The sequence below is a fragment of the Mchenga conophoros genome, linkage group LG11 (assembly GCF_057382185.1).
Source record: "Mchenga conophoros isolate Kocher_MC1m ecotype Shallow Benthic linkage group LG11, M_conophoros_male_GT1.1, whole genome shotgun sequence".
In the NCBI taxonomy this organism is placed as follows: domain Eukaryota; kingdom Metazoa; phylum Chordata; class Actinopteri; order Cichliformes; family Cichlidae; genus Mchenga; species Mchenga conophoros.
Genome location: NC_140536.1, coordinates 8,283,571 through 8,297,053, shown reverse-complemented (window position 1 = coordinate 8,297,053; position 13,483 = coordinate 8,283,571). Strand labels below are relative to the sequence as shown.

Here is a 13,483-nt window from a genome sequence, read left to right as displayed (position 1 = left end):
TGGGGAAAACTTTAAAAATTGTAATCAGAACACGCGCACACAAAAACAGCAGATTTGTTCTGTTTGTCAATATGTGTGTGTTGCTGAGACAATTAGAAATGTTATAAACAAGAAGCGTGGAAGGCAAAAAGACATACATTCATTTAGCAATTAACAATGACGTGAGTATGCCCAACTCCTACTCGTTCTGCAGTTTTAAGTTTTCGCAGGGAGTCCGTGTCAGATGTGCAAGCATCAAGTATCTCAATGTACACCCAATATATATCCAGTTTGGCATATGTTATCTTAACACATAGGATTTAAATTGACGCTTCTATTACACACAGACAACAAGTGAACTCCGCATGAGCGCTTCTGCAGCATCTTTGATTTTAAGGTATGGATGTTACCTCATAATGAATGGACGCACTACGTCGCTTTGTTTGTGCTTTGAAACAGCTCCCTCTGCTGGAGAACCACTAATGACAATGAAACTGTCATCATTAGTTTGGTGGATACAAAAAACAGGCAATTTTAAGAGTGGAGGCACAAAACTTGATAAAAATTAAGAAAAAAAAAACAACCCCTAATACACTATTAATATAACTCATTTTCAGACAGTATCTTTAAAATATCTATAATGAATTATTTTTCACGTTTGTATGTATTTGATGTACTTTTGTGAAAGATTACCAGCGCTTTACAATGCAGTATTAAAATATGCAGGATCTGATATCCTCGTGTCGTTTCCACATCATCATAATAAATGTTGTTCCAGGTTCAACATTGCAAGTGACCAATCACATTGTTGTGATGTAATACTATAAAGTGTCGTGAACACAAAACACTGAGTTTGAAAATATACTTTAATACATTATATATTGTATTCTTAAAAGTCTCTACAAAGCTGGTATGAACACACTGGGCATTTTGGCCAATCCCCACAGCTTCACAACACATTCTGATCATACTAAAAACATAAAAACAGAGCAAAAACTATAATAGTGCCGGTTAGGGCACCAAACATGATTCAACCCCCACATACGTACATTTTTTTTTCATCTTCTGCAACCACCACAGAGGTACCACCTTCATACTTTTATAAATTCGAAATGCATTAACAAAAGAAATCGAGGTGAATTAAAGATGCATTTTTATTATCACTACTCTCTATATCTTAAAACAGTCTTGAGCAAACCAGGAAGCATCATGCTCCTGTGCAGTGAACTGAGCAGATTCCTTTCAACCAGGATGTCGCCATCTCTATGCGCTTGGTCCATATTTTACATGACATGCAGACTGGATGTGCCTCACTAGTTTTGTCAAGTCTTGATTGGTACAGATGACATTACTTGGTAAATCATCTCAGCAGGTTTGTCTGGTCCGCCTTCAACGATGTAACAGTCATCATCGCTATCTACTCCCGTGTTCCCGTTGACAGGCCCTTTTTCCAAGTTTACAGTCAGGATTTGGCTCTTCTTCACATTACCAGAAGATGGTATAATGCATTTCCTTTTGCCATTTACCTGAGCAGGAACTTGGCTTGCCGCTGGCATCATCTTTTTGAACTGCTGCATGCCACCTCGCACGTGTTGGGCCATAAACTCCCGTGCTTTGACACACTTGTGCCTCTGAAGGAGTTGAGCAGATTCAAAAGAAATATGACAGACTCGGCATGAGAAGCCACTTGATGCAGAAGACACCCCTGCAGAGTTTGTGGGCATCTTTAACTGCAAACTAGGATTTTGAGTCTGAGGCTTTGATGGAAAGGACACACCGATGTTGGATGCATTCTTAAACTGCAATAATGGAGTGACACGTACCCCCTGTTTGGTAATGAAAGGGACACTCTTAATTTTCAAGATGGAGGTAGGGGGCAGTTCACCAATATTCTGATTTGTCACCTGCAGAGAGGAAGTAGTCGGAAGACCCAGGGCGCTCAGAGTCTTTTCCCCACTTGTCACGTTCATAGTCTTGAAACCAAGTGGCTTTGCTGTGACTAGCCTGAATTTGGATGCGTTGTTTGATGAGTTACATACATGGTAGCGAGGCACAATCTTTTTGTTGGAGAGCAGCAGCCCACATCCTATGCAGCCCGAAATTTTGTCAGGAACATGAAAGTTGTGGTGGGAGATGAGTAAGGTCTTTGAGAAAAAACACTGCCCACACTTACCACAAGAGTATGGCTTTTGCTTGTTAAACTTGCGCACTGTTGGAAGCAACACAACTGGCTGATAAAGCGTCCAGACATCCACTGTCGGTGCGCCAACATCTGCGAAAATATTCTGCATGTCTGTTGTTGAGGATGCGGGGTTTGGGAGCACAGATGCTTGTGACATTGATGGGTACAACTCAGGCACTTGTGAAATTTTTGCAGGCTGCACGCAAAGCTGCGGCACACACACCGACGCACTGGGTACCTGCAGCACAGGAGTCACTGGCAAAGAAACTGGGGGTGCACTGGCCTTTGTCCAAGCATTGGTCATTTTAGGCGTATTCCAGATTACCTCACCCTTCTGTATCCTTTTAAGTTTCTCCTCCTCCTCTATGCGCTTCTCTATCCTGCGGTTCCGTATGGTTTTGTGATCAAGCACTTGGTGCCCGGGCTCGTGCATAGTGCTGTGCTCCTGCATGTGCTTGTACTCAGTAAACTCGGTCCCGCAGGAGCAGATGAAACTCGCGGATGAACACATATGCTCCTCCAGGCATTTCCTGTTTGCAAATATCTGCTCACAGCTGAAGCAAAACTGCCCTCCATTCATCAGGTCTGTGACCAAGTTGTAATCCAGGGTGCTTTGCCTTCCTGTCTCCATCCTCACACTGAGCATTAGTGTGTTCACTGCTAACGGGGAGCACGCTGGTCCTGGTAGAAGAAGCAGGTTTGAGAATAAATATGAATCACAAGCAGTGTACGGAACATCACCTTTACCTTCTTTTTACATGTTTAAAATGCATTTGCTGTTCGCCTATAAAGGAAAGTCCAAACTTCTGCACAATTACTAGCAAATCACTACAACTTTGAAAGGAAAACCAAATTATTAGGCGGTGAATTATTCACAAAAATGCACTGTACACTTGAGACATCTGGAGGGTAAAGCACCTTAGCTAGCAACGCTGTAAAATTAATAACGGCTTTTTTTTTTTTATCTAACGCGCGCTTCCTTTGCTACATGCCTAGCATGCTAGCGTTAGCCTCTGCTACATCACATACAACATCATTAGCTCATTCCAACATGAAAACGAAACCGCTGCCATCCCAATAGTAAGGCACTACCTTGGAAAAGCTGCAAACTGTTTGTCTGGTGTCGTTTTGCGAGACATTAACAAATGGGCTGAGTCGCCGGTATGTAGCACAAATAGGTAGCAGTTAGCCTGTAACCACACCGAACAAACAAGAGGGAAGAAGGGGAAAAAAGAAAAGAAATCCTCATCTTCTTCTCTTAAACATCACACGCTGTTATGTTGCACTAGCGCCACCAACTGGGAATCTTAACGCATTCACCGAGTATAACAATAAAAATCAGGAAAATCAGAAAATCCCCCAAAACATAACAAAACAAAACAAAACAAAACAAACAAACAAAACCAGCAATAAAGTTTTAGATACCCTATCTTTATTCAATTTACAGAACAAACCGAAAGGGTGTAGGCTGATGCTAAAACACCTCAAGAAAATCAATTCAACTACAACTCACCTCACCTTTTAATCAAGACAAAAAGAAGAAAAACAAAGAAATAATAGATCACTGATGTCAAATTTACAACTACAGATGAACTCTTTAAATCTAAAGCATCTTCGCAGTAAACAGTTATCACAGTACTGAATAATTTTGTCTGGGAAGCCTATTAATTTCTTCTTAAATGGTGCCATATTTGGTGATTTAGCAGTAGAGCTGAGCACGTGGGCTGTGCCTGTGAAAAACTTGCCAAATCTACCAATACGAAACAGCTTCTGGATATTAAGTGGTAATTATCTCTTGTAGGCTTTGTCCATAATTTGAATCATGCTTAAAACTACTAATCTATCATACTTTGTTTATTTCAATGTATTTATTGAATATATATATTGGATTTGTTGACTCACTGTAGGGTTTGATAGTTGTTATTCATATGGTTTCAAAATAATTATTTCTTTATTAGGTTTTATTTATATAAGTAAAAAGTTAGAAGTTTGTCTCAAGTTTCCAAACACATCTACACATTAAATTATATATGGAACTATATGAGAATAATCTAAATACACAGTGAATTTATTTGTATATGAGGTCTTCAACTTTGACCATACTGAACTAGATTTGGACATTTAGGTTTAGATACAATTTCTATACAATTTACAATTTCATTTTACATAAACTAAGTTCTTAGTTATTGCCTGAAGAACTTTGACAAATAGTTTGATAAAGAGAGATTTTGTTGAAATCAAACTTTACAACAACAAAGGTTCATAAGTCAAAGCTTTACTCCTTTCGTTTCAGTATCTTTTCCATTCTTTCATAATATTGCTAATATTTCCTTCTCCTTAAAAACCCCAATACTGCTATAATGGTGTAAAGAATAATTTACTGGTATACTTAGGACCTACTAGTATCAAGTGAACACCATTTAAACACCAAAGCCTACCTGTTGTTGCTGACTATGTCCAACCCTGTGTGACCACAGTGTACCCATATTCTGATGTCTGCTTCTTGCAGAATAACACATCACAAAGTTTAAATGATCTGAAACTGGTTTCTTGAACATGGCAGTGAGTTCACTGCACCTTTGGGATGTGGGAGAAAAGGAGATTCACATGATGGATGTGCAGCTCAAAGCTGCATCACACAGTTGCTCCAGCAACTATGATGCTATCATGTCAACGTGGACCAAAATCTCTGAGGAATGTTTCCTGCACCTTGTTGACTCTGAGACAAAGAAATAAAGCATTTCTGAAAGCAAAAATGGCTTCACCAAAAGTACCTAATAGTGTCTGGTGAGTGTGCGGTAAGACCTTTATCCATGTCACTAGCTCAGTGAGACCTGTACATTTAATCCAGCCTAAGTGAGTCTTACACAAACAAGTTAACACGAATGTTATTAAACCTTCCAACAGCAGGCACAGCCTGTGAGTTTTACTTAAACTAATACCTATACTGATTGTTACTAATCTACTTTTGCATTTGCTGCAGTTTATGTCAGTGAATTGTAGATTTCACGCTGTAAAGAAAAACACTGACTTACAATGTTCAATCCAGACCTTGGAAATGGCAGCAGACTCAGTGCCACTTGCTCTAGAATGTTGCCTTGGACACACAGATATTAAGCACTTCTAATTCTGCTAATGAGGGTCATTTGATAAAGTTAAAATCTCCTCAAGTAGGGATTAAATAAACTGCTTGAAATCCCGTTTGTACAGCTTTTGAGCACTGTGCTCTCAAGTGTAGATCACAGCATTTTAACTTTACTACACATCCACATCATGTACTTTTCATTTGTCAACCATGTTGATTTATTCTGATTACCATTATACCACAAACACTTTAACATGGCCTGTTCAGACAGCAGCCTTGAGTCCAGGTAATTGTGGCTGGATTGAGCTCCTCCATTGTTTTTTTAGAAAAGCTGTAATGCCTGGTAAGTAAGCCACTTAGTACTTATGTAATATGAAAAGTGAGCTATAACTGACCACAAAGATTAAGGAAATAAAAAAAATGGGAGGGAAATTGGTATTCTCTCATAAATATGCAAATCTCAGATATGTTTACTTTCTATTGGGTACCTACAATTTAAGTATGAAGCAGCAATCTAATGATCTTGGTACATCACATTCATGAAAACCTTAAGTTACAGAAATATCAATACAATACTCCAAAAGACCACATAGGATGATGGAGGTGGCATAAAATATCAAACTGTGACGACATGAAGTAAGCACCCTTTACTTGATAAGGTTTGGTCAATATACTTAACATGTCCATTGAGAGAGTTCACAACTTTTCTGTTTCACATACTGGTATCTTTATTAACACCAAGAACAACAACAAGCTACAGCACCAACCCGATGATAAAAGTTTGGTTAATAAAATATTCAATCATTTACAGGCTACTGAGCACAGGGAAAATAAGGATCAACTTAGTAAAACTAAAATGTGTAGTATGTCTGTTTTGTTTTTTAAACATTTTTAAAGAGGGTTAAGCTACTATCGCACTTTAAAAAAAACATCTTATGTAGCTGTACAACATCCTGTAAAGTTTAAAAACAAAAAAGCAAAAAGAACACAGTATAAAAAAAAAGAGCTCATTTCTTAATCCAACACTCTCAAGACAGACACAATTTTAAAAAATGTTGTTAAGATGTAAGCTGTTCTTGTGGTTTTGGATTTATGTCCCCAGCCATGATGCGATGAATCCTCCTGCGGTGGTTTTTGAGTGATTTCAGGTTTGGGTACGTACCCTGGCAGACGTCGCATCGGTACGATTCAGACTGTTTGTGAGTCAGCAGGTGTTTCTGCAAACTCTCCACTGTACCAAACCAGCGGAGGCAAACAGGACAGCGGACAGGCTTGATGGCAGGCTTGCAGGCACCGCTCCTCTGGTGAAAAATCAGACTGATGGTGTTTGGAAAGTCAGCGTTGCAGTGGGAACAGTGCACACTTTTGGGTGGGCTTGCAAACTGATTTGTAACCCGTGCACCTTTGCATCGATTCCATGATATGTGCCTTCGGAGGGAACAGCGAGTTGCAAAAGTATTCCCGCATCGTGTGCACACAATCCTCCCCTGCTTCTTTGGTGGATTTGGTAGTGGCTCTGGGTGTGATTGCTTCTGTGGAGGAGGGTGCACTGACTGAACCTGCTGCTGCTGTTGCTGCTGTTGTTGTTGCTGCTGCTGCTGCGGCGGTGGAGGTTGCTGCTGCTGAAATCGAATCAACAGTGGTTGTGATCGCTGTGGCTGTAGTCCCTTCAGTAACTGGTGATGAGGATGCATGTGGATCTGCAAATGAACTTCATAGTCTGCCCAGGAATTGACTGTTTCTCCACAAGTTGGACAAGTGTACGATTCTTGAGCATGCTTCTGCAAATGCTCCAAGAGAAGTCTCGGAGACGTAAATCCAACCCCACACTCACACGTCACCCTCCTTGGAAGTACAGACGGCAGTGACATGATGCCCCAGTTTCCTCCATCATCCTCCTGGGTTTGACTTGCTGGCTCTGCTGATCCATTGCCTGGCAAGCTCGTCTGCACAGTCCCTCTTTCCACATCTGCCATGGTTCGTTGAAACTGACATCTTTTTCTATGAACCATCATGTTATCTTTGCGGTTGAAGGTTTTCCCACAGACAAAACAGGAAAACATTGGTTTGATATTATTGGCATTCAGTGTAACCAAACCCTGACTACCACCCTGTGCTATAGCTCCAAACCCACGTGGCCTGAAACCACAGAGTCGCAGGTGGCGCCTCAAAGTTGAAGCACGGCTATAGGTTTTTTGACATCTGTTGCACGGGTATCGTTTCACTCCATCCCGGACGAAATAGCGCAGACCATGTTCGACTGAAAAGGAGTTCTTCGCTTCATCATCAACACCCTTCTCTGCAGAACTGAACACCTGCGTTTCATCATCCAAAGGCATCGTCCACTGCCCTTCGTTACTACCGTCACTATTGGCTGCTTCTGCATCCCAGTTATTTTCTTCTCCTTGCTGGAGTGAAATGCTACACACAGAATTATCCTTGTGCTGCTCCATCACTGGAGATTTCAGGGAGAATGGGGAGAAGTTCTGTGCTGGGCGAGCCCAGGCCAATTGTGAAACTGCAGACTGCTCTGCATTTGGAGAGGTCACCTCTACCTTGATACGGCCAGTAACTTCCGTGCCCACGCCAATGCTCTTGGAATTCTGGGATGCAGCACTGACTTCATCCACACCATCACTGGCAATGCTTTTAGTGGACTGCAGTGCTAGCATCTTCTGTATTGAGGGATTGATCTGCTGAGAGAGGACTGACCTTGGACCTTGGCACTTGTGTGTTTTGAGGTTCCACCTCCGTGCATAGCTGTGCTTGCACATTGGACAGAAGAAAACCTTTTTCGCATTGTTGAGACTGTGGAACGGCACTATTTTCTGTGCAAATGGAAACTTGGATTTTAAAGCGCTTGATGGCGGTAGAGCCCTGTTTCCGAACTGAGGGCACACATGATTGTCAGGCAAAGGCAGTCTCCCAATGATCAGCTGTTTGCATCGACGACAACACTTAATCCTCTCTTTTTTGTGTAAAAAATGATGCTCTGTCAATCTGTCCAGGTTCTGAAAAACCCTACGACAGCGGCCACACTGGTATTTCCCATATGTTCCGCTACCAACAGGATCCATGAGCTTTTGACGAGTCTCGAGAACTACAACAGGAGATAAAGTCTTAGTCAGAGAGACAACCCTCTTCTTACTGGACTCAAGAATTCTGCTAATGGATGGAGCCTTTGTCTTTATATCGGGTTTTGCGAGGAGTCGCCTCAACTGTGCAATAGACAGATCATTGATTGGCGCCGCTTCTGTTTTTGATCCTGGTGTTATATCCATGGGTACAGCTTCCTGCTTGGGGATAACTGTGTTTTCGTTCTGATCCTGACTCTGAGGAAGGGGTAAGTGTTTCATGTACGCTGATGCGAGCAGCTTCATAAGGATGTTATTTGTGGGCAAATTCTCTCCTTTTTCACAGCTGCGGACAGCATTTGTGTTCTCCTCGAAATTAGTTTCCTCTACAGTCTCTGTTATTTGCTCGGCAGTGGATGGCATGTTCTGAAGTTGCTCCTCACTATCATTTTCAGGGGGAGCACACTGGCCTTGAGGATCGGTTACTATGGCAATATTGTCCTCCAGGCTTACATCTGCTTTTTGGGCTGTTAAAGTAGGTAATTCAACAGCTGGGGACTTGGAGGTAGAGGGACAAGCAAGGGCCAAACTGGACTGGGTTACAGGAGTGAATGATACATGCTGGGTTGGAAAATCCTTATTGCAATCTGTTGCACTGGGGAGAACAATGTTACTATCCAGGGGCTGCAGCAGCTGTATTTGAGATATATGTGAACGTTTGTGCTCCAGCATAAGACCAAAGTCCTGAAATTCCTCTCCACAATCACAAATAAAGAAAGAAGGTGTAGGGCTGTCAGGCAAGAGTGTTGGCGAGCTTAGGTGCTCGATGGATGAGTCTGTACTTGCAAACGGCGTTTCATGTGGGCTGATGTTAGGCTGGGTTGGAGGAGGGGAGGTGACCTTGGAGGGTGGGCTGGCATGGGTTGCCTGATGTACTAGCAATGAGGCCAATCCAGTAAAGGTGGCTGAACAAGCCACACAGCGATACACTTTGGCAGCGTTTCCCTGTAGCCCAAGCATCATGGCAGCCAATTTACCCTATGAGGCAGGCAATCAGGTGGTCAAACAGGATGGATTCCTGTAAATCACACAAACAACATGAACAAAAGGATGTCAGCAATAGAAAGCAGACAGTCTCCGTTTAAAAGTATACAACACAAGCACACATATTTATTTCAATTAATTCCACAGTTAAATGTGTTTTTTCTGAGTACTGATGCCAGGGTTCCCCAAGTGTAGAGCAAACCCTGTGGTTTGGCAGACCTACGGTGACCCCCAAACCGTTTGAGAGTACATTTTCACACAGAAAAAAGGCAACTGAAAAAAAAAGTAAAGTAGATTTAAGGAGGAAAGTGTCCGTCAGGTATTAGTCTGCCAATTGCAGATTACAGAAGGGTAGAGCCTTTATCATTGTATGTAAAAGTGGTCAACTATGACTGGATAATCTCTTGTTAATATAGCTTTGAAGAAAATTAATTCCCTGGAGTCTGTCTGTATTGTGCCAATTAGCATTATAGCAGGTGTTTGTGCGACAATAATTTAGTGCAACATTAAATTGACCCAGCAGAAACCCGAGTAAAACAAAACAACAATAAGGAAGCAAGAATTCTAAGTTTCCTGCTACCCATAAACCCTTTGGAGAAATTATAGAGAAACATTTCCCATACACACTAAGCCTTGAGCTTTATTTACCTATGTGTATACAAATCACCTTAATTTATGCGCATAAAAAAAAAATGCAGAAAGATTTGCATATGACCACTGACCAATTTTGTTTGGTTGGAGAAAAGCAAAGTCACTGATGCAAAAAGCCAACAGAATGTTCCATCTTTGTTCACAATATATATATTAGGGGTGCAACGATACACAATATTCACGGTTCGGTTCGATACTTTGGTGTCACGGTTTGATATTTTTTCGATACAAAAAAATGTTCATGCTTTTTTAATTTGTCATTTATTAAAATTATAAATATATATTTTAACTCAAAAGTACAGTTTTTAAATTTAATGTTGCTGAAACAACAAAATAATTTAAAAAACAAATCTATCTAATTGAGAAATCACTCATCTTTGGAAAAGAGAGTTTATTACAGAGAAATGGCTCTTTCCAAAATAAAAGCTATACTATACGCTTCTTCTGGGCTATATTCTCAGCAGCATATTAAATATATCAGGTCCCCATAAGGAGAATCATGTGCTAATGGCTGTCTAAATGACTTGGGTAAAGTTTGTAGCACGCGTGCTTGTTGTTTTTGTCTGATTCCACTTGTCTTTGCACTAGGATGATGTCAGCGTAAATGTGCAGTCATATTCGTTGTGTTCCCACTAGTGCTGTCAGTGTTAATCTCGTTGAAATGATGTCAACGCCACAACACGGCAAATCTCCGTTAACGAGCTACCGCGGATCGCCCCGTGCATGGGGCTGGACGGCCAACACCTTAACAAGCTAACTGTGCTAATGCACTAGTTCCCACCAATGTAATTGAGCATTGCGTGGCACATCCGACATACTGTTTTACTTTTGTCCATGACGCGCTTACCTTCAGGGTCATATGTCACATGAAAACCAAAATAGTTCCAATCGCCAGATCTGAATGAGGGTGGGGGAGGTTCAATTTGCCATGTTGCAAGGAGAGCTTAACTTCTGTCTCGCTAGCTTGCCCTGTGCTCAGTGAATCTGCGTTCGACTACTCCGCCTAGGCTGCACTGTCGAGCGCAGATCCACTGAGCGCTCAACACAGACAGCATCGTCAGAAGGAAATTTGATAAAATAAATTAAAAATTTTGTATTGTTCGATACATATGCGTACCGAACCGAAAGCATTGTATCGAACAGTTCAATATCGATACGAGTATCGTTGCACCCATAAAAAAAAAAAAAAAAATTATATATATATATATATATATATATATTAGGGGTGCAACGATATTCGTATCGATATTGAACCGTTCGATACAGTGCTTTCGGTTCGGTACGCATATGTATCGAACAATACAACATTTGTAATTTATTTTATCAACTTTCCTTCTGACGATGCTGTCTGTGTTGAGCGCTCAGTGAATCTGCGTTCGACTACTCCGCCTAGGCTGCACTGTCGAGCGCAGATCCACTGAGTGCTCAACACAGACAGCATAGTCAGAAGGAAGAGCGCAGGGCAAGCTAGCAAGACAGAAGTTAAGCTCTCCAGATCTGGCGTTTGGAATTATTTTGGTTTTCATGTGACGTATGACCCTGAAGGTAAGCGAGTCATGGACTAAAGTAAAACAGTATGTTGGATGTGCCGTGCAATGCTCAATTACATGGGTGGGAGCTAGTGTGTTAGCGCAGTTAGCTCGTTAACGTGTTGGCCGTCTAGCCCCATGCACGGGGCGATCGGCGGTAGCTCGTTAACGGAGATTTGCCGTGTTGTGGCGTTAAGGTCATTTCAACAAGATTAACCTGAAATCACAAGTGGGAACACAACGAATATGACTGCACATTTACGCCGACATCATCCTAGTGCAAAGACAAAAACAACAAGCATGCTACTAACTTTAGCCGAGTCATTTAGACAGCTGTTAGCACATGATTCTCCTTATGCTGCTGAGAATATAGCCCAGAAGAAGCGGATAGTATAGCTTTTATTTTGGAAAGAGCCATTTCTCTGTAATAAACTCTCTTTTCCAAAGATGAGTGATTCCTCAATCAGATACAGGGCTTGCAATATCGCTAGCCCGACGTCCTGGGGCTAGCGATTTTTTTCAGTCGGGCTACCAAAATCTATCTCTTCCCTGCCCGTCGGGCTATTGTAGGAAGAAAAATATATGTCAATGCTTTTGCATTCTTTCAGAAATGTAGCTGGGTAATTATGTCATTGGCATCGGTGAGCCACTGTCAATATGTGACATATTGAAATCGCGTTTGAATTTGCGCTTGTTTTTTTGCTTTCACTTTGCAATCGCGCGAACTGTGTATAGAGAGCGACAGCACTGATCTGTGAGTGATGAAAATTTGTGCACCAATTCCTCTGACATCGTCTTATTAATCGTTAGCTCACTATGCAAACATGACAAGTGAAATCTCCCGCAGCAAGCTTAAACATGTGAGAGGTTGATCGCGCAGAGAATCGCTGAGCTTATGTGAGTGCGTGTGTAAAAGCAGGAGGATATATATTTCATTTCTTCTGAGCCAAATAAGACAGGTCAGGGTGAAGAAGTGACAGCCAAAGAAAAGCTTACCACAAAACGGAGAAGTTATGACAAATCAGACTATAAGGCAAAAAGAAAGTGCAGCTTTATGGTTTCATGGACAAAAGAATTTCTGTGGCTGCAATATGACGAGCTAAATAACCAGGGCTGCACATAAGTGGTCCGCAGGTGCGCATTCGCTGTCAAAATAAAAAACACGCACAAGGGTTAGGGTTAAATTTAAAAACTGTACTTTTGAGTTAAAATATATATTTATAATTTTAATAAATGACAAATTAAAAAGGCATGAACATTTTTTTTGTATCGAAAAAATATCGAACCGTGACACCAAAGTATCGAACCGAACCGTGAATTTTGTGTATCGTTGCACCCCTAATATATATATATATATATATATATATATATATATATATATATATATATATATATATATATATATATATATATATACATATATATATATATATATATATATATATATATATATATATATATATATATATATATACATATATATATATATATATATATATACATATATATATATATATATATATATATATATATATATATATATATATATATATATAAAAGGGAAAAACAAATAATATAGGAAACACTATTAATGAGGCCCATTGTCATTTGGGATGTTAGTGACTATGACCAAACTATATTAATGCTTTATCATGTCTACTCCAAAAAAAAGCGATACATTTGAAACCATAAAAAAATACGTGGTAAAAGACACGCTTGGACAGAGCTGCCTTTTGCAGAGGTCTTTCCTCCCAACACCTCATTCTACAGAGCAGATGAAGCATGCCCTAGATTGGAGGGACTGCAGAAGAATCTATCAGGTCTTTCTGCAGAAATGGGATCAGGTCCTCAAGCTACAGACTGACCCTCATTTCCACTGGCATGATGAGGTGCATTTCCACTTACTCCTGACAGCAGGAAAAAAATGTGCAGACCTGTG

The 13,483-nt window shown here is 40.7% G+C and overlaps 2 protein-coding genes across 4 annotated transcripts in view; both read right to left on the bottom strand.

Moving 5' to 3' along the window:
• Nucleotides 1-827: 827 nt before the first annotated feature.
• On the bottom strand, nt 828-3,956 carry LOC146563544 (uncharacterized). 2 transcript variants are annotated; one of them, XM_085290715.1, is made up of 2 exons: nt 3,680-3,956; nt 828-2,842 (listed from the first exon to the last, which is right to left on the bottom strand). In XM_085290715.1, exon 2 carries the CDS (start codon nt 2,805-2,807, stop codon nt 1,302-1,304), a length of 1,506 nt encoding a protein of 501 aa, XP_085146841.1. In that variant the 5' UTR covers nt 2,808-2,842; nt 3,680-3,956; the 3' UTR covers nt 828-1,301. The 2 variants fall into 2 exon arrangements, with proteins under 2 accessions (XP_085146841.1, XP_085146840.1); XM_085290714.1 differs by lacking the exon at nt 3,680-3,956 and adding an exon at nt 3,254-3,656.
• Nucleotides 3,957-5,949: 1,993 nt separating this feature from the next.
• The window catches only part of LOC146563543 (uncharacterized), a 42,541-nt gene continuing 35,007 nt past the window's right edge, over nt 5,950-13,483 (bottom strand). For both annotated transcript variants that reach the window (XM_085290712.1, XM_085290711.1), the window contains one exon: nt 5,950-9,398. In XM_085290712.1, coding sequence (XP_085146838.1) covers nt 6,305-9,343 — 3,039 coding nt within the window. In that variant the 5' untranslated portion in view covers nt 9,344-9,398 and the 3' untranslated portion in view covers nt 5,950-6,304. The remainder of the gene's footprint in view (nt 9,399-13,483) is intronic.